The 22,373-nt window shown below is 25.9% G+C and overlaps 5 protein-coding genes across 5 annotated transcripts; 2 read left to right on the top strand and 3 right to left on the bottom strand.

The window, feature by feature from the left end:
* Positions 1–694: 694 nt before the first annotated feature.
* On the top strand, positions 695–4,185 carry OCT59_011723 (uncharacterized protein; the record flags this gene model as incomplete). Its single annotated transcript, XM_066133966.1, has 7 exons — positions 695–1,132; positions 1,208–1,370; positions 1,536–1,735; positions 1,816–2,304; positions 2,379–3,122; positions 3,194–4,043; positions 4,118–4,185. The coding sequence occupies exons 1-7, from the start codon at positions 743–745 to the stop codon at positions 4,183–4,185; spliced, it is 2,904 nt and encodes a 967-aa protein (XP_065989277.1). The 5' UTR covers positions 695–742.
* An 862-nt stretch (positions 4,186–5,047) lies between these two features.
* On the bottom strand, positions 5,048–6,384 carry OCT59_011722 (uncharacterized protein). Its single transcript, XM_025317039.2, has 2 exons — positions 5,594–6,384; positions 5,048–5,514 (listed from the first exon to the last, which is right to left on the bottom strand). The coding sequence occupies exons 1-2, from the start codon at positions 6,312–6,314 to the stop codon at positions 5,207–5,209; spliced, it is 1,029 nt and encodes a 342-aa protein (XP_025179065.2). The 5' UTR covers positions 6,315–6,384; the 3' UTR covers positions 5,048–5,206.
* Positions 6,385–8,911: 2,527 nt separating this feature from the next.
* On the top strand, positions 8,912–9,486 carry OCT59_011721 (uncharacterized protein; the record flags this gene model as incomplete). Its single annotated transcript, XM_025317038.2, has 2 exons — positions 8,912–9,353; positions 9,434–9,486. 2 exons carry the CDS (start codon positions 8,912–8,914, stop codon positions 9,484–9,486), a joined length of 495 nt encoding a protein of 164 aa, XP_025179064.2.
* A 2,860-nt stretch (positions 9,487–12,346) lies between these two features.
* OCT59_011720 (uncharacterized protein) lies at positions 12,347–12,713 on the bottom strand (the record flags this gene model as incomplete). The annotated part of the gene is made up of 2 exons (XM_066133963.1): positions 12,347–12,568; positions 12,711–12,713. 2 exons carry the CDS (start codon positions 12,711–12,713, stop codon positions 12,347–12,349), a joined length of 225 nt encoding a protein of 74 aa, XP_065989276.1.
* Positions 12,714–15,491: 2,778 nt separating this feature from the next.
* OCT59_011719 (uncharacterized protein) lies at positions 15,492–16,433 on the bottom strand (the record flags this gene model as incomplete). The annotated part of the gene is made up of 3 exons (XM_025325856.1): positions 15,492–15,964; positions 16,030–16,268; positions 16,357–16,433. 3 exons carry the CDS (start codon positions 16,431–16,433, stop codon positions 15,492–15,494), a joined length of 789 nt encoding a protein of 262 aa, XP_025179063.1.
* Positions 16,434–22,373: the final 5,940 nt, after the last annotated feature.

Raw genomic sequence — 22,373 nt, 5'->3', positions numbered from 1 at the left:
TGTGCCAAAAAAAAAACTAAAAAAGAACAATAAAAATATATATATATTTTTTTGTTATTTTGTTAATTTGGTAAAGAAAATAATATATATTTTTTAATAGTGTTAAAAAACCTCGTAAAATTTGCAAAATTCATGTATAAAAAGTCTTATCTTAACTAAAATATAAATCGAACGATGAAAAAATTTTTTTTTGTGGCTTATTCACGTTTAATGTTATTGATTGGTGAGTCATCGTTACATTTAAACGTGACCTTGTGGGACAAAATCGACATCAAAATATGCCAATTAACGTAATTCATATAAAATCTGCGCCGGATCTACAAATTAATTTTGTACCGTTAAGTGACGGACTGGCAATTAATAAAATAAATAAATAAAATTGCTAATCTTTTTTTTTCATATATCAGAATGAGAAATTTTCTTTAAAGCAATGTGTCCGTCTCGTCGTCTCGATATTGATTTCTATAATACATGCGTTTATCACATGATATTATAAAATATAAACTACTTTTATTGGCCAAAAAATAAAAATAAAAATAACTTTTGCGTCGCCTTGTGGTTACCATTTTGCCTAACCGAACTATTAATGTATTACAAACGATCTACATTTTCGGATATTACTAATTTAGTATGTTTTGATCATTGGTTATACAAACTATTTAAGCTGATTTTTTCCATTAACAAAAAAATTATTCACACACTCTCATTCGAATTAAAATAAAAAATTGAAAATTTAGCAAAAATGTATAGAGAGTTTTCTGTAAAAGTTTGTGATCAATGTGGTAGATATATGCACCTTGAATGGTGTAGATCATGCCAAATAGATAATTTAAGAAATAATTTTACAAACCCGAACGGAAATAAAATCGTTGATGATTTAATTCAAGAAATGCAATCAAAAATTGAAAGTCCATGGAATATTATATTTGAATGGATACCATATAATCAATTTAATGATATTAAAGAATTAAATAAAGATAATATAGTTACTGTACTTTCAGCAACATGGAAGGATGGACCAATAGAATATAATGATAATAAAAAAATATACGAAAGAAATCCGAATAAAAAAGTTACACTAAAATGTTTATTTAATAATTCACAAAATATCTCTAATGAATTTTTAAATGAGGTATGAGATTTAATAAATTTTATTATAATATTTTACGATCTAATACTAAAATTATGATATATTTTTTTTTCTTAGGTTAAATCATATACTATTAGCAGATATGCTGATGAGGTTCTTAAAATATATGGAATATCTCAAAATCCAATTACAAAAGATTATATCATGGTTCTTCAATATATGCATTGTGATAAATGTGGCAAGCAATATAGTTATAGAGATAAGAGATGGTGCAAATGGTGTAAATCGTGTCAAATAAATCTTTTGAAAGAAAATTTTACAAATTGGACTAGCGGAAACGAAAAAATTGATAATTTAATTCAAGAAATGCAATTAAACCTTGATTATAAAAATATAATATTTGAGTGGATACCATACATTCAATTTAATGAAATTAAAAAATTAGGTGAAGATGAGCTATCCATATTATATTCAGCAATATGGAAAGATGGTCTGTTACATTATGATGACGATGCTGAAGATGCTAGTGATGATCATACATATAAATATATAAGAAACCAACAAAATAAAAATGTCACTTTAAAGTATCTACATAGTAATATAAGTAGTAACTCAAAAATTATTACTAACGAATTTTTAAATGAGGTAAGAAATTTTAATTTTTTTATTGGATTTTATGATAATATTTTTTATAATACTTAATTTTTTTTTTATATATTTAATAGATTAAGGTATATTCAATTGATAATGATTATGATGATAACCGTGATAATAATAATATTCCTAAAATATATGGAATATCTCAAGATACAAAAACAAAAGATTACATTATGGTTCTATCAGATGGGTATTGTAAAAAATGTTGTAAAGTATACACAAATACAGAGCATAAATGGTGTAAGCCCTGTTATTCAAAAGATGTTTTTACATTTACTACTAGTGGAAATGAAATAATTGATACTTTAATCCAGGAAATGCAATTAAAAATGGATCATCCGTGGGATATAGCATTTGAATGGGTACAATACAATCAGTTTGATGAGATTATAAAAATATGTGAGGATGAATTTTCTACATTGTATTCCGCAATATGGAAAGATGGTCCATTAATTTATCGTAAAAATAAATATGGTTATACAAGAAATCAAAATAAAGAAGTTATTTTAAAATGTTTATACAACACGCAAAATATCACTAATGATTTTCTGAATATGGTAATAATATTTTTTTTATTGATTTATAATATTTTTTCTCGGATATTTATTAATACTTCTTAATGTCTTAATAGATTAAATCACATTCAATCAAAAGTGATAAAAATAATAGTGATGATTATGATGGTGATTATTATGAAGATGATGATGACGATAACGATGATATTATGATTGTAGAGAATAGTGATAATGGTGGTCGTGGTGATGATGATGATGACGATGATGACGATGATGACAGTGATGATTATGATGGTGGTAATAATAGCAATGATGATGATGATGACAATGACAAGTATGATTTCTATGATGATGACGATGATGAAGAAGATGATGATGACGACGATAACCATAATGCTGACAATGATAATGATAATATCATTCGTAAGTTATATGGAATATCACAACATCCAATTACAAAGGATTACGTTATAATTTATCCAGATGGATATTATTGTAAAAAATGTGGTGAATTATATACGAATATAAAACACAAATGGTGTAAATTATGTCACTTAAAAACTTATTTAACAAATATTACTAGCGGAAATGAAAAAATTAATAATATGCTTAAAGAATTTCGATCAGAAATTGATAAATCAAGTGATATAATATTTGAATGGATTCCATATAATCAGTTTAGAGATATTAAAAAAATAGGTAAAGGTGGATTTTCTATAGTGTATTCAGCGATATGGAAAAATGGTCCATTAAAATACAATCGTAAAAAAAAATTTGATTATAAAAGAATTAAGAATAAAAAAGTTGCTTTAAAATGTTTAAGTGATTCTCGAGATATCTCTAATGAATTTTTAAACGAGGTATGAAATAGTTTCTTATAATTTAAACATTTTGCAGCATAATAATAATGAATTTTTCTTTTTTTTAATAGATTAAAGCATATTCAATTAATAGTGTTTATGATCGTGATAATATTCTTAAAGTATATGGCATATCTCAGGATCCAGTTTCAAAACATTATATTATGGTTCTTGATTATGCAAAGGGAAATGATTTTGACCATTGGATGATAAAAAATTATGAATATTTTGATTGGCAAAATAAATTAGTTTTATTATATAATGTTATAAGAGGACTTAAAGTAATTCATCAAAGAGATATGGTTCATCATGATTTTCATACAGGAAATATATTATTGAGCGTAAGCTTTCTTTTAGAAAGTACAATATCTGATGATGATGTACTTATTTCAGATATGGGATTAAGTGGAAATATTGGTGATACTAATCAAGATAATGTTTGTGGAATTATGCCTTACGTTTCTCCTGAAGTGTTAAAAGGAAAACCTTATACTCAAGCAGCAGATATATATAGTTTTGGTATGATTATGTACTTTGTAATAACTGGAAAACAACCTTTCGAAGATCGTGCACATGATCATATTTTAGCAACAGATATATTAAAAGGAATTAGACCTGAAATAAACGAATTATTAGCACCAAAATGTTATATTGATTTAATGAAAAGATGTTGGGATTTAAATCAATATAATAGGCCAAATACAACTGAAATTTTTGAATTAATTTCATTATTTTTTCGATCGTATTTTCATAAGTCTGGAAGTAGAGATTATGAAATTGAAAAGCAATTTAATGAAGCAGAAGAATATAGAAGAAAAAATCTTTCATCTATTAAAGATAGCCAATCACTTACTACTCACCCACAAGCTATTTATAAATCCCGATTACTTAATCCTTTTGTAGAGGAACTCCCTAAAGATGGTAATAAATTTGTAACTTAAGCAAAATTTTATTATTATAAATATTTAATTAATATTTTTTCTAATTTTTAACAGATATCGATAAATATAAAATTTCTGACGATATGGACGTTGATTTTTGTTCATTGATTGAAGAGAATTAAGTGATAATAGTTTAAAGATAAATATTTTGTTTTAAATGAAATATTAGTTATACTTTAATAAATGAATTATTTAAGTACTAATTTATTTAACATTTTTCAATTTTCTTTTATAAAAAAAAGTTTCGCGATATTAAGTATTTAAAAATATGTGTATATATTTTACTTTTTTAATCGAATTATTTATGACATTAAAATGTAAGTTTTTAATTTATAATTTAAGTAACTTATATTAGCTTAAAATTTTTATATTATTATCCAATATATATATAATAAAATTTTATAATCTTAAAGGATTTTTTACGTTGTATTTACGTTAATTCCATGTTAGTAATAAATTTTAAATTATATGAATTTTTTTTTAATTACTTTTTAATAAAAGAAAATCGGTAAATGATTTTATTTCTAATTAACATCTATTAATTAGTTATTTTACATATGCGTTATATGCATTAAATTTATTAAATCAGTTAATTCAAAGTAATGACTGGTTTCAGTTTAACTGGAACTAAATGATGAAATAGTTTTAACATTTGGCATTTTAGTTTCAACTGGTTGCAATCGTTATGTACTGTACGTGTGCATAAAAGGTCAATTTTTCTTTATCAACATCCATTAATTTACTGTATATTTAAAAAAAAGACAAGGTTACGTAAACATGGATAACATATTTACCTTCTAAAAAATTATAATCCGTGATCACTGATCAGAGTGATCAGACTAAAGGAAATATGGGATTTATCGAAAATTTAAATCTTTTTTCCCAAAACGAAAACATATTTATTAAAGTCTTTAAACTTTATACCCAAAAAAACCCGAAATTAATATACAGTATTATTAAATATACTATGCTATTCAAATATATGGCACACTCAGAACACAAAGTATTTTATTTATTAAATATTCTTGATTTATACATAATCATTTTTTAATTCAACTCATAATTTTGATAACTTTTAAAAATAATAATGATTTATAATAATGATTTTTGAAAAAAAAAATATTCTACATAACTATGAGTTAATTAATTTTCTTTCCTAATACAGATACCATAAGGACGCAAATCACTTTCATTTGGTGAAATCCAATATTCACCAACTCCAGTTTCTTCCTTCGAAACCCTATTTAAGCAGTTTGGATTAACTCTATTTTGAAACACGATTTTATAATTACTTCCTTCATGAGTAAATTCAGTAGCGTATAAATATGCAACATCAATATCTGGAGTAGAATAAATTCCATGTCCAAATGCGAATCGTTTACTCTTACACAAGAGATACCCATCTTCAGCAATTGATTTGCAGTTATTCCTGGCAGTTCCATGATATGAAACTATTAAATTTATAAAATATTAAATTAGCACATAAGGATATTATAAAATATATGCATATCAAAGAAAGAAAATAAATACCTGGCCATTCATTTTGTACTGAATTTGTTATAGATTGTCTAGTACTCCCATCAACCCCGAGCCAAATATTATCTTCATATTTATTAAGAACATTTAGAGCAATTCTTTTCCAGCCACAAGGTCGCTTATACTCAAAATTTCCTCGCATAAAAGTTACACCTTTATCATCTACTTGCGTAAAATCATAATCGTACGTTGGTGCAAGCATATCCGGATGAATAAATAAAGCAGTAGAAGGGGGAAGATAGCCACCCCTTAATCTTAATACTAAATGTAGCGTGGACTCATCACATATATTGTAATCACTTAAAGTACGGCCATCTTCAAGTTGCTTACCAGCAAAAATTAATCTTTGTTGATCTGGTGGTATACCTTCTTTTTCAGTAATTTTTGTTTTTAATTGATCAATTGTATCACTAAACTCGACTTCAATTGTTATAGTTTTTCCAGTTAATGTTTTAACGTACACGCACTTTTGATCGTCGTGCTGATTACGATTACTATTAAAAGACATTGTTCTTATAGTGTCAAAATTCGATGGACCTGAATTAACAACCTCATTAAATGTTGGCACTTTACCGCCAATTAAATGAGATTGATGAAGAGCCTTTTGATCCAATTGAGAGCATCCATCATATCCTCCGTTTGAATAATCATCATAAGTAATAACCGAACGATGCGTTACAGCACTTAGTGCTGCGGCCAAAAGTGAATTTGCCATTTTCACTTAAAAAAAAATAGGTATTAAATGAGTTTTGGTTTATCTTATTAATTATTAATTTTTTTTTTTTTTTTGAAAAAAAAGAAACGCTCCGTTTAAATACATGTATTTGTATTTGGTTATTTACTATCACGGTTGAATGATCACATGCTATACGTTCCACCACATCACATTTGGACAAAGAAACAGAAACTATAAGCGATTAATATTATTATTATTCAACCCGGTTGAGCAGATACCTTTTTTATTGGTACAATATAATTTTACTTTTCAAATTGTCTTAAAAATTTTCACAACCAGACGACCACGTACCGGAAAATTCTGTCCAGACGTTCAAATATTGATGATATTCTTTTATTCAAGAAAAATGTTCGTCTCATGTATTTGAATTTTCGTTATTGTTAAACTGCATATCAATAACCTTATTTTTACAATCAATCAGAATTTTTGTTGAAAAGATACTTGAATGAATGTATGATAGTCGTACAAAACTGCAGGTTACTGTTTATTTGTGTGCTTATTGAAAGCCTAAACTTTACGCCCATTCCATAAATGTAATTAAATGGACTTTGAACTTAACGACGGTTTCCGTTTCCTATTTAGTAAGTTTTTGAAATATAATTCTTCATATTATAATAATAAAATCCATTACTATGTAATACTTTTAAAATATATTATATTTTTAATTTGAAATATATAATTATTCCTACAAATCCCATATCAGGAAATTTTTCCCTCAATACTTTTATCCGAACGTTGTATTTTTGTATGGTTCACGTTACATAAACAACTATTATAACATTAATAAAAATGATAAACATCATAACTATAAATATTAATATAACCTAATATAAATATAATTAATTAAAATGAAATATTGAGTAATTTCTTTTTGTGAGATGAATTTTTTTTTAGAGTTAAAAAAAAAAAAGGTTCAACAAAAATGGTTAAATGATTTCTTGAATTATTTTAAAAGTTCAACTCCTTTTTATTACGAAAAAGAGAAAAGAATAAATTAAAAATGGAAAGTAATTCCTTTTTTTTTAAAAAACAAAAAAAGAATTTAAACAAATATGAGAGTATTTTCGACCAAATTGAGAATTATGGTTAGATTAAATGTGAAATCCAATCCAAAAAAAAATACTTAAAATACGCCCAATTTTTCATTCCAATACAATTTCAGGATATAATCATCATCAATTAGGCGTAGAAAAATCTAGAAAAATTTCGGGTATCTTTATTTTTTAAACAATGGTAAGAATTGGTAAATGGATCATCCTTTCCATAAAAAGGTTTTTCCGATTCGGCCGATAGTGATAAGAATAGTTTAGCTTTGATTTATTATTTTTTTTATATATAGAGACTCAATCATCACTTAACGTTAATTTAAAATTATTATAATTTGGTAATACTTTTTATATCTCACAAAAATAACCGTTCGATTATCCTTTTCCTTTTCAGAATCGTAGTGATTACTGTTTGTACTATGGATCAATCAAACGAAGAATATGGAAGATGTATAAAATGTAAACAAATAAGTACTTCACTCATTTGTCAGGCTTGTAATTCGAATTTAAAAGAACGAGAACATGGAAAGTGTATATCATGCAAACAAATAAAGCCAATAAATAAAGAAGTAAATTATTGTCATACCTGTAGTTCAATTTATGGAGAAAAAAAATATGGAAAGTGTGCAGAATGTAAACAAATAAATTCGGGGAAGAATTGGTGTCATACTTGTAATTCAAATAAATTTCAACAAAATTTTAGTAATTGGACTAGTGGTAATGATGACATTGATAAGTTTATTCAAAATAATCAATTATCAGCAAGAAGTCATTTTCAATTACTTGAGTGGATACCTTATGATAGATTTTCTGAAATTGTATATATTGCAAAAGGCGGGTTTGGAAAAATATATAGAGCATATTGGAAAGATGGCTATATTTCACATTGGGATGCAACTAAACATCAATGGAGAAGAAATAATCCGAATACATATGTGGCCCTTAAAATTTTAGATAGATCACAAAATCTTACATTGAAATTTATCAATGAAGTATATATATATTTTTTTAGTTTTTTATTTTTAAATGTTTTAATTTTGCTAATTAATTTATTTAATAATATAGGTCACATCACACGTTAAGATATTTGAATATAAACCATTAAATGAATTTGTAAGATGTTATGGGATAAGTCAAGATCCATCTACTAAAGATTATATTATGGTCATGCCATATGCTAAAAGGGGAAGTTTACGAAATTTTTTAAATGACATAAAGTTAAATCAAAAAAAAATGCGTTATATTAATTTTAATTTAAATTTTAAAATCGGTATTTTAAGTGATATTGCAGCCGGACTTAGAAGAATTCATGAAAAAGGTTTAATTCATCGAGATTTACATATTGGAAATATATTAAGTTTTATGCGAACAACGTGTATAACCGATATGGGATTATGTAAACCAGCATATTATGATAAATTAGAAAATACGGATAATACCGTGTATGGTGTTTTACCTTATATGGCTCCTGAAGTTATAAGAGAAGGACATTATACCCAAGCATCTGATATTTACAGTTTTGGCATAATTATGTATGAAACAATTTCAAAAACTCCTCCATATCCAGATATTAATCACGATGAATATTTAGCAACGGAGATCTGTAAAGGGTTAAGACCCAATTTTAATATTAAGGTACCACAATTAATTGTGTATTTAATTAAAAGATGTCTAGATGCAAATCCTTCAAACCGACCAAATGCAAAGGATCTTTCGAGAACTATTAATGAATGGAACATAGAACTTAATCAATATAGAAATAAGCAACCAGAATTAGTTGAATCAGAATTAATTAAACAAATGTTAGATATTAATGATAATTCATCATCTACTAATATTTCTAATTTACCTTTTACACATCCTGGAGCTATATATGCAAGTAGACCTTTTAAATTTAATAATCTTCCCGAACCAAAAAATTCTAATAATTATTATGAAAATTGTGATAATATAACAGAAATTATATATTCAGGTATTTAATGAAATAATTCTTTTAACTTATTTGTTTTACTCATTTCAGACTACTTATATGAATTATTTTTTATATTATAGGAGAGCTTTCAAAAAGTAATAGTGAATGTTTAGAATGTGAAATCGTTAATTGAATTAAAATAACTTAGACAATAGTTATATATATTTGACAATTATAGCGGATCCTACCCAATAAATATTTATGTAATTTTTGTTCAACACTGTTTATTCTTCATAAAAATAAAATCAGTTTGTAATTGATCAAAACATTATACAATTTATTAAAAGGAACTGTCTAAAAAATATATATTGATATTATTAAATCTGTCATGTTTGGTTAAACGTTAAAAGACCAAGAAATAGCCGTTCCTCCCCCGGTCACAATGTCATTTTTTGTTTAATTATCCTGCTGCGTCTCAGAACTAGTTTTTTGTTGACTACAGTATGTGACAAGTAAATGATTAATGAACTACATTGCACAAAAAGTACCACAAATTCAACTTTCTATATGTATCCTTTGGAGTAATAATGCCCTAAGTTCGATTACTAAAAACTATTGCTAATCATTGATATATGTAGTCGAAATAATATGTATCCTTTGGTAACTATTAATTCATAAAACTAACTATAGCAAAACAATATGTCAGTATAATCTAGTTAACATTGTGCGAAAGATTAATGTCTTTAGGTGTATCCGTTCTCGAAAACCTATTCCACATGAATATGTGTGATATAATCACGACAAATGTTAGATCATAGATTGTATGTCAGGATATGTGTCTATATTATTTCCACATTGTTTTATAAACATGCTAAAATAGCCTTTTGGATATATTGACCCAAAATATTCTGCAATCTACCATATTGTGATATTTCCAATTATAGCAATGTAATTTTTGGTTGATAAAGAAGAATCTAACCATGGTTGGTTAAAATTAACTTCATATCCCATGAAATCAGTTACAATTTGGTAAGAATATTTAAGTTTAATGGACAAATTATCATTAAGAAGAATTTTGGGCCTTGGCTAATTTTTCTAGTAGAAGATTAGTCTTTATAATGAATATGGCTCCTTCAAAAATGGAGTTTCTAAATTTGAAGTTTCTAAAAGTAACAAGTAGTATAGATGAAGCTCATCCTTACATTTTAATATATTAACAATATGAATTCTAATTACTGATGCAATAAGCATCCTGAATGCGTCTACTGCATCTTTATCATCTTTTACCATTAATCAATTACTTGTGCAATTGGATTTCTCATCTACATATGACAGTAATAGCTACTTTATAAAACAAAAAAGGTTATTGATTAATTTTCATATGATTTAGACTTAATGTAAAAAATTTTTTGGGACTTTTAACTCTATCCCTAAATTAATTTTATTAAAATATCTCTTAAATATTTGTGAAGAAATAAGCACCTTTATAATATTATTTTATTTTATTTTATTTTATCTGTTATTAAAAATTTTTTTTCAAAAAGAATAAAAATTTTTTCAAAAAAAAATAAATTTTAATCTAATATAGTGAAATCACATGTCGCAGTACAAGCTTAGTAATAGTTATTTGTCAATCTGTTTAACATTTGTCACTGACTCATTGGTACACCTAGTGCTTCGACCCAGATGAAAACTGTCATCTGGGTTACACAAAAAAGGATCCGGCGGGTCAAATAATCCAGATAGAAACCGGAATCTGGATTGTACAACTGATCGGCAATAATTCTGGCCAGAATTCATAACGCCTGCCAGAATTACAAATTTAAAATTTTTCATGCCACTATGCTTAGCCAATAAAAAAATGTTTTACCCGGTGGCTAAACTATTTTTCCGGTGTCACGTGATGTTAATTTCAGCCAGAATTACAAATTTGGCCAAAATTATCTAAGACCGCAAAATTTTCATAATTCCAATTTTATTCGATACTTTTTTTAAACCAATTACATATTATTCAGCATTTCTCAGACTATTGTTTAACATTTATTTGTAAATTAACTAACTATGAAACTTTGGATAAACAAAATGTTTTGTATACAGCTGAAGATTACTATAGATAGATGTTTTGAGTTAGTAAGGCAATTTTTAAATGTTAAAATGAGATTTGTTTCTTCTTTCAAAAATTAAAGAATCATTTGAATCAAATTATATAACACTAAGGTTTTAATTTTTTAAAAAAAGTTGTCTCATAATTACTTAAATTTTATAATATCCCAATTTTTTGCAATAATTATTCATTTAAAATCAGCTGACCAAACATGTCAATCAAGTGTTTTCAGTGTTTTTCACTTTTCAATATTTAAAGTTTTGTCTATAATTGTACTTTAATGAAAAAAAAACATATACTTATTTCTTGTAAATCTTAATTATATAAAATTACAGTGCTATGAAAAAAAAAATATAAATAAAGATTCATTCAGATTCTGGTTCAAACCAGATATTTTTCATACGGATTACAATCTGGATGAAAACTGCAAAATCTGGATATCTGAAAAAAAAAATATCTGGATCAATCTGGATCAATCTGGATATGAATTGAAGTACTACTATCAAGAAATTTGTTTAGGCATATTAAAAAGATCATACAACCTATAATTATATTAAATTCCAATATTGTCTACAATCTTCGTATAAATAAATTTTTTGTACGAAAGAGATTAATTTTATTTTTACAAAAGAATAACCATTAACGCGTTAAAAAAATCATAAATTATTGCCATCAATATTCATATCTCTGATTAATAAGTTAACAATATTCTAAAAATTTTGTAACAAAAATTTCTTTATAAAATATAATACAATAAAAGCGAATTGTGAAAATCGGTTCAAGGTTTAATCTAGATCCTAAAAAAAAATTTTTATTAAAAAAAATTTTATCATAAACAATTTCTTTAGTGGTGGATTGTAAATTTAAGGTAGATTTTTGAAAGTTTCTCTATTTGTTTTAAAACGGTGATTTGTCGATCACCAATATTTTATGCAAAAAAATAATAAAATCAATATCTAAAATCATTAGATGGATTATATGATGAATTAAGTCGTTTAAATAAATCAATCTTATTAATTGTTTCGAGCGGAATGTTTGTTGCTACCCATGCTTTCAAAACAGCCTTATCAGTTCCATTTTGTTCATATATTGATAAGGGCTTAATTGATTCATTGTAATCAGACTTCTTTAAGCTAGAACTGTTTATTACCTGTTCTTTATAATTTCTAATCTTGTTATTAATAAATTATAATGAGACTATACATAGCTTTGATTTAATTAGTTGACAGAACACCTCAGCGTCACATGCATCGTACATCTGATTTTAATTTTAAAGGGTCCAAAATTTTATTTTCCTTTTTTATTAATCTTACCATATTAATAAGTAAAGAAGTTCGTTATCAGATTTGAATTGTACAATAATTTCCTACATATTTGTGTAATATCCATCATACGTTTTATTTCTTATGTGATTTCGATTTTAAGCGGAAATGGTTTTTAAAAACAAAAAAAATTTGAAACATTCTTATTTTATTTTTTTCTTTTTACTTAGAAAATTATTTATTTATTTTTTTATAGCGGTTTGCAGAATTCTATAATTGACTAAGAAAATACATTCGATTATTTTGATTATTTTGGTCAGCTTACTGAAATAAAAATAATCGCATTATTTTGTTATTCAAAATATTTATTTTTCCGATTACGTAAACAAATAACGATTACGCTAATAATTACAATAAAGGGAATAAATGATTTTTTGTTTCCTGAATTTTTTTTTTAAAAAAAACTTTATTCATAAAATGTCAAAACAAGTACTTTTCACTCCGGATCTTCATTCCGAAAAAAAATTAAACAAATTGGTAATTTTGTATCATAACGAATGGTTTTTTTTATTATAATTTAGTTGGAAAAACCAACTCAACTCAGATCCTAAGTACAATTATTTGTTTTTCAAGGTTCGAATTTACTATAACTCGAGAAAAATTTTTTCTAGTTTGTTGCGAATCTCTTTATAATGACGAAAAATCACAAAAAATTGGGTATCTAATTTAATATTTTATTTGAGAAACAAGCCCAATAAAATTGCGCTCCGAAAATATGATAAGAATCTTCTGTACCTATATATGAAAGTAGAAGGAGGGAAGAAGAAGAGGAAGAGAAGAAGTAGAAAAAGAGAAAGGAGGAGGAATAAGGAGGAGAGAGAGAAGAGACGTTCAAAACTGTTTTTCCACACGCCAATAATGTTTATTTTTTCATTACTTGATTCTCTGAATTTTTTCTTCCTATAATGATTTATAATTTTTTTTTTTATAATGAGTAAATTAACCGTTAAGTTTTGTAGAAAGTAAAGCCTCAAAAACTTTTTTTTGTAAATTTATTCCAATTAAGACAAGTTCAAAACGTATACTTCGTTCAAGGGGATATTTGATGAATGATTCGTCCAGCCGATATTTATGAAAGTAGATTTGCGGAGTCTCATGTCAACCGAATATAGTATAGATTAATTGGGGTTTCCTAAATTTATTATAGTCAAATGAAATACGTAAAAGCAAATAAATCAAGAGTTAGTTAAATAATTTCACGCTAGATAAAAGTCTAAGTTGCACTCTGAATATGAAAGGATTAATAGTTAAGTAGTTTAATCTTTATTGGAATAAGATATTGATTTCAGAGGGTTATAGGTTAGGGGAAATTAAAAATGAACGTAAAATACAAAAATGAAATTTTAATAAGGATTTAGTATTACAGTCAAAAAGTTATAATAAAATAAGACTTTTATTCTTTATAAGTAATAAGAACAAATATAATAACAGACAAATAAATGAATACGACACGATAGAACGAGCTTACAAAATTAAAAATTTACTAAAAACGCTTCCTACTTACGTTACCTGGTTTAAAAGAAAGGTGAATATGCATGATAGATTCCGATATATGTGCAAGATATGAAAAAGAAGATGAAAGTTGGTGGCATATTTTGGAGTGTGAATGTAACGAGGCTACGATCAGAGAAGTAATTTTAAATGCCATAGCGTCATTTGAAGAAAATTTTATTATGAAATACAAGCGTCAATTGTCCGTGATATAAATATAAAATTTACTCATTCTATTTGAAAATTCAACGATTTTTTTAGGAAGAACAAGGGAATGGGAATTACTTCGAGGAGTCTTTAATAACCCTATAAAAAAAAATGTCCGGAAATTGTAGCTGAAAACATCCGGAAAATGTCCGTGTCCGGAAAATGTCCGGAAAATTGCAATATTCCGGACATATTCCAGACAAATGAACATTTTCCGGACGTTTTTAGCTACAATTTCTGGACATTCTTTTTTTATAGGGATAACAGATTTAATATTACTAATACTAAAGTAGGGAAAAAAGTAATATTTGAATTATGAGTATATTGTTACGATCAGATTAGAAGTCAAATGTGGTTGAAAAGATGCGAGGAGGTTACAGAGATTGAACGAAAGAAGGGAATTACGAGAGAATGAGGATAGAAGGGAATGATATAGACAGTAACAATATAGATTTAGGAAGTATAGAAAATAATAAAAACAAAAAAATCAAAGAAAATAATATAAAAAATCAAAAAAAGAAAATATTAATTAAAATTAGCAACAGAACAAAAAATGATACATAGTTTATTAGATAATCGACCAATAGGATCGATTTGGCACGGGTTTACAAAAATAATTATTTAGATAGGTTAGTTATAGGGTTATTGTTAATTTAATTAATAATACCCTATAAGTATTTTGTATAATTATGTAATCTTGTGTGATTTTAAATAATTAATAAAATGCTAAAAAAACAAAAAAAAATATTATAGTCGAACTTTAGTTTATATCTCACTGTACCCTGGTATCAAATTATTATATCGAAAAAGGGCGTGTCAATTGTGACATTGTCGGTCTAAACTTTGACAAAAGATAAATTTTATATGGTAATTCTTTAAACTTATAAAGATTTTTCATACATAATGATTTTAGATAATTAAAATTTTTAATGAAGTTGCGAATAGGAATTTATTTTTGGTTATCCGCAAGATCAGATCTTTTAAATCATAAAATATACATTTTTTATAATAAAAATTCGCTAATTTAAGTATTTACTGTATTCACAAAATTACAGAAAGGAATGAAGATTTTATTTATAACCGAAACGGCAATTCTGGATCTTCCGGTTTATGAACGGGCTCAAGGGTATGTAAATGAATTTGTTGGGATGCCGAATCACCACAAACAGGTGGAAGAGAAATTTCATTGTTTTCATTAGGATTATTCAGGAACCATGGGAACGATGGAAGAGTTTGTAGACCATTCAAAATCGAAGGGATTCTTGCATAATAATTGGAGGAGTAACGCAAGAGGGTGAGGCTAGAGGATACCCTCCCACCGTATGTTTGAGGATTAAAGATTATAGTGGATGTTCTTCCATCATGTGTTTGAGGATTAGGAATGGTGTCGGATGCCCATTCATCATGATCGTGTGTCTGAGTATCATTCAAAATCGATGGAATTTTTGCGTAATAATTGAAGGAGTAACGTGAGAAGGTTGGGCTAGAAGATGGCCTTCCATCCTTACCACCCAAGTCCAAAAGCTCAGAATTTGGCAAGTCGAAACCTACAAAAAAATGTAAAAAAACCTCTTTAATAAAAAAATTAGGCTCGAAATAATTTCGAACTTACCACGCGCCTCCAAAATTCCTTGTACTTGAGCATTAGGGATGGAAGTAAATGACATTCCATCATTATTATTGTGTGTTTGAGATTCATGTGGTATATAATAGATGGTAGCCCCTTCAGTATAACTAGAAGGTGCCTTTTCTTTACTATTATCTTGCGACATAGCATCACGTGATTGGTTAGCAGGAGGAGGAGCCGTAGGTTTCGCAGGTCCAGCTTTATTTTCTTGCTCGTTTATTTTGCTAAAATATACGTAAAATAATAATTATTGTCATTATCAATGAATATATTTCTATTATTTAAGTTGTAAAACAGAATACTATATCGTACCGGGCTTGCTTACGGGTTCCACCCAAAAGTTTATCTGGCTCTTGAGTTGCTTTAAAAATTTTATGAGGGGACGACATTTTTAAAAAAAGAGATAAGGATTCTCGAAAGATTTTTTTGTTTATTATTTATAGTGGTATTTTTTTTTTTTCAAAAATCTCTTGAAATAAGGGAAAAAAAATGAAAACATGCCTTTTTATTTAGTTTTTTTTCTTTTAACAGTTCATAAAATACACAAATAGAACGAATCCAGTATTATTACTACTACATCATTCAATAAATTTTGTGTAATATATTTAATATTGTATCTATGATAACGAAATCTATAAGTTTAATTTTTTTTTTTGCTTGTGTTTTCTATTATTGCGAATAAAAATGAAGTAAAATGAAAATGATAAAAATTATTAGGTTTTAATTTCGTCATTTAAATGTAAGTACTTTACATAATATAAATATTTATAATTATAAAGCTAAAGAATGTAATCGGAATTTCTCCGACTAGCAACTTTTTCCGATCACATAAAAATGATACATTATGATTTGCCATTATCTATTAGAATCGAACACGTTGGGATTTTATTAAAAAATTTTAAATAAAAAAATTAAACATAGCCCACATAAATAAAGTAAAAAAGAATTAAAATCCGTGATTTTAACTTTAGCTATAATTGTTCATAATAATATTGGCGAAAATATACATCTATGAATAAATGAACCTGTCGGTGAAATGATTGTCGGTGAATGACGGCTGAAATAATTGTTTGGTGAAATGCTTTTTTTTAATAGGTGTTAATTTGATCGACACTATGTAAGTAATATTCCCCAGAGAAATATGCAAAATATTGTACTTCCAAACGCCCACTTTACCGCTTCTTTGTAAATTCGATGTTTTGTCCCTTAAAAGATAATCCATTTTAAGCTTTAATAATTAATTCCATGATCAAGTAAATATATAAATTCTGAATTAAAATTGTAAAATTAAGAAATTATAATACCAACTGTAAATTACTATAACATCGTTGCCGATCATTTCCGATCGTTTCGTCATTTTTGAGTTTTTGAAGGCGACTGTTGACTTTAGAACATTTTCTGTAAATGATCAAATTCCTATTTTTTCTTCGGTGTGATTTTTTGTGATTCAAAAAAAAAAGTTTCGACAGCTAAAGGGTATAATAACGGTTTTTACTATACAAGCTTTAATATTATTATAAAATATATTTAATAAAGCGTCTATTAAAAAAATTTCGGTAAAAATATTAAAAATTAAGTTTTTATTATAAAGAACAAGCCTCAACTATTAAACTTTTTTGCTGTCATTTTTTCATTATTTTTTGCGTTTTGTATTGGTTAGTTACGCTACAATATTATGGAATTAAACGAAAATAGTGACAATTACGAAAAAAGTCTTATGAAAACATTTTTGATATAAAATTTATCCATAGAATTATTATGTGATGTAACTTCTGGCTTTTTTTATTGTCATTGAGTAAAGGACCTTATTCGTTCGTTGTCATGATACTTGTAACATGGAATTCTATACAATTCTTAGACTTACAATTAACGAATAATAATATTGTTTAATATGGGGTGAAAATAAAAGGTAGGACGAATTTTAGATAGTTTTTTCTAGTGTTAGAAAATACCTTTACTCTTCTGTACTTGTCTCTATTATAAAAAATAAAAATAAAGATATTATCTATATTATCTATGGGCTACGCTATACTCTTAAATATGATTGGTTCAGAATGTGGCACAGCTAGACACCACCATTTGTTATTTGTTATATTCTTCACGAAAAATATATTATAAAAAACATGCACAGAAAAATACATTTAACAATGTACCTCAGATTGAATATTTTTAAACGAAAAGGTACTTTGAAAAAAATTATTATAAAGGTTTTTATTTCTTTTTTTCACTTATTTAATATTTCCAAAAACCTCTATCAACTACAAAAGATAATAAGCATTCTAAAATCAAGTTTCTTTAATATAAAAAAAAAACACTGTAAAAGATTAGTATCTGATAATAAATCAAAATGACTAACATTACATAGATTTTACATCTTTTAAGTAAAAAAATCAAAAAAAAAGCCTAAAACAAAATATTCCTAAAGAGAAGGAATGTTTATGCAAAAAAAAAAATTAGAAAAAATAAATTAATACAACACCATGAAAAACTTGTGTGTTTTTATAATAAACTAAAAATATATATAATGTATCCAATTGTAGGCCAGAAATAAAAAAAATGAAAAAAAGGGAGAGCGAAGCATAGCTTACCACGCTCCTAAACAAGAAAGTTCTAAATTAAAGCGGCAAAGTGTGTCCCTAAAAAGAAAGAGGTGTTTTAAAGTTTATTTCAAAATAGGATAGAAAATTTTCCGGATAAGTATCTAGTCATATAAAATTTACCAGTGTTCTTTAAAAATTTAAGTTTAATTTATATTGTCCTTTCTAATTACTTTCAAATTTTCATTGTATTTTTAACCCATAAAATCGACCTTTATTAGTAAGTCCAAAAATTTTCGTGATAATCAACACTCAAAATTTGCAAGTGTCATATATAATGATAAAATCTTAAAAAATCACTTTATATGTTTGACATACGTTTTTATGGATTCTGTATAACAATTCCGTATATTTAATACGTAATTCAGTTTTAAATGTTTTTTAAAAAAATTAATGTATAAGAATGTACACGGAATGATCGGAATGTATACGGAATTTTTAATTTTATAGTCATTCCGTATAACACGTGAACACGTGATTGTTGCATTGTTTGTTGTGATACTTTTTTGTTTTTTTTATACAGTAACCTTATTTTTGATCTTTCCTTTATTTTTCTTATTTTATCGCTCTCTTTTTAAAACTTTTTTTTCTTTATTTATCACCCTCCTTTTTTTATTCCCATCCACTACTTTCTTTTTAAAATTTATTTTTTCTTTTTATTTTCTATCTTCGTCACCCCCTTTAAAAAATTGTTTTTTTTTTATTTTATTATTTTTTCATTCCCCACTCGCTACTCTTTCTTTTTTTTAAATTTTTTTTTTTTCATTTTTATAAAAAACTTTTTTTTATTTTTCTAACTTTATTTATCATCTAACTTTGTTACCCCTCATTTTTTTTAAAAAAATTTTTTATTCCCTTTTTTTTAGGCTTTTTAAAATTCTTTTATTTTATATTTTATTCTTTTTTGCCTTATAGGTTGAATATATTTTTTTTGTCGGTTGATTCTTTATGGGTTAGTTCTTCATGGGTCAATTTTTTAACGTAAGTCAATTCTTTTTATGTAGATCAATTCTTTTTACGTGAGTTATTTTTTTTCGTGGTTCACATGGGCTAATTTTTTCATGGGTTGTTTCTTTTTGTAGATTGTTTCTTTTTTGTGGACTGCTTCAGGATTTTTGTCTTTTTTGTAGGTCTTTCTGTTACAAGACTCTTAGAAATGCCAACTCTTGGTAACTTGAATGATTACAGGGGAAGTTTGTTTAAAGAAACGTTCTTATGTTTCATTTTTTTTGTTTTTTAGGTTGTTAGATTCTAGAAGACTTGGATGAATCTAGGCTTATAGGTAGATAGGAGAAGTGGGTTTATCTATCAGGAAATTCAAAGTTTCTTTTTGTTTTAGTTTGCAATAATTAGAAAGAACTTTTCATAATATATTTGTATTTTATTTTATTCTTATATGATTTTGTTTATATTACGCGTGTTTAAATTATTTATTGTTTGAAGCTTAGGCAGAATGCTTAACTATATCTAAGAAATATATATAAAATAGATAAACATTATTTTTTTTCTTTCTTTTTTTCTTTTTTAGGTAATATTTTTTAAATATTTATGAAAAATGAATTCTCTTTTAGTGAAATTATCAATTTTCAATTTTTGCAGCGTAATTTCAACGGGTTTTTTTTTAATATGTTTATTAGTACATTGGCCAAAATATGGTGTGCTTTATAAAGGAACAGGGCAAACATCACATTGCCGATCATAAGTGGCGAAATAACATGTAATGCCAAAGTTAACTTTAGGCCGAATTTTTCAATAATTGATATAAATATGTCGATCATTTTCTAATTGGACTTTGCGAAATTTAGAACTTTTATGGTTATAGAATTAACAGCTTTAAAATTAATGGCTGAAGTAATTTTAGGTAATCCACGAGTTATGGCCAAAATAATATTTGCAATTATATTGTTATAATTTAAGAATTTTCAAAACATCATTTCTCAATCAAATAATTTATGAATTTACTACCAAATCAGTATAATTTTAAGTTATTCTTGAAATTTAGCACATATTATTATGTAAAATTTATAATAATTGGAAATTTTTTTTTTTTTTATGGGTAAATGTTAGAAATTTATTTATAATAGATGCAGAACTACTATAAAATAAAATCTATATAACCAACATTTATGTGAATCGAATAGATGTCACTCCTGTCTTACCAAAACCTTTGTTATTCTTCCAGTCCATTAATTGGTTAAAATCCGATACAGTATAATCCGTACATGAATTATGATTTTTAGTTAAAATTATAGTTCTATTGCAATTTTTTTTAATTTCGTGCCAACATTGTTTCAACTATTACATTAATCCGGATTCATTTATAGATAATAAAACTAAACAGATTCTTTTAAAAAAAACTAACAAAGGCATGTTAGTTATACGTATAATGCAACATTATTCAACAAAGGTTTTGAAAAATGGACTAGTAATGATACGATATTGATAATTTATTTATCAGTTCATAAAAAAGAAACATTAGAATGGGTACTTTATGATAAATTTTATAAATTAAACAAACATATTGCAAAAGACAGGTTTGGTAAATTTTATGGAAAGTAGATTTATGCTAGATATTTACTAAAAAAATATATATATATTCATCGTATTAAAATTTTATTGAATAAACATTTTATTAAAACTTGTAGATTAATAAAATGAAAAGTAAGGTATTTTGTAATTTATCATTATATATTTCTTTTTATTGAACTTTTACATTTTGGTAAAAAAAAGTTTCGAATGTATCATTTTAACGTCATGGAAAAATTGACAAATCATTCTCAATCACGTGTGCAGATTTGTTGCCATTACTTTACGGTTATCAAATTCAAAATTTCAAAAAAATATTTGTTCATTAATACAGTAAATTATCGATCTCTTTATTGTAGAAAATTCATATTAACCAATTATAAATGCATATGTTTTAAAACAAATTCGCGAAAATTATTAAAGTTGTTCCAAAATCTTTTGTGCAATAAATAAAGACTCAAAAATATTTTGTGCTCACGTTGAGTCAATAAAAAACATGTTTTTAACAAACCTTTAAAGTGACATAAGTATCTAACGTAAAAATCTATTTATCATTGGCGAAAAAGCAAAATTAGGTTTGTTAGAAAAGTATTTCATTCTGACAGGACCGGGAAAACTTATAATAAAGGTCACCGGACAATAGTAAAATGATGGTTTTGCCCAAATTAATAAAAATTTTTCTTAAGTAATTAAACTAAAAATCTAACAAATCATACAGAAATGTCTGAAAAATAAAATGAATCATAAATTATTCTTTTAATATCAATATTAACTGAGATCATTAAATTTTCCGAAAAAAATTTTATAATAACGCGAACCACTTTTTAAAAAATTTACTAATTATGCGAACCACCTTTTTGTGTTACACAGAATATATAAAAATCTAAATTGAGTGTATAAATCATGCATTTAACTCTAAACTTAAACAGATAAGTTTAATCCACACATTTTGGCTTCATTAAAAATTGTATATATAAAAAATTCAATGGATTTTACTAGTGTGCCGGATACTACAGTGACCTCCATTATAGGTTTTCCCGGTCCTATTCTGACCCTATAAATTAAGTAATATGTTTTATTAAAAAAAAATGGAAGAAAAATTAATTCAACATTTGTATTTTTGTCACAATATAAATTTAACCCAATGTTAAATGAGATTATTGATAACAAAATCAAGTTCATTAGTAACATATTCTATATTCATAA

Source organism: Rhizophagus irregularis, chromosome 2 (genome assembly GCF_026210795.1).
Source record: "Rhizophagus irregularis chromosome 2, complete sequence".
In the NCBI taxonomy this organism is placed as follows: Eukaryota; Fungi; Glomeromycota; class Glomeromycetes; order Glomerales; family Glomeraceae; genus Rhizophagus; species Rhizophagus irregularis.
The sequence above is the reverse complement of the archived record's forward strand: the minus strand, read 5'-3'. Positions and strand labels throughout refer to the sequence as shown.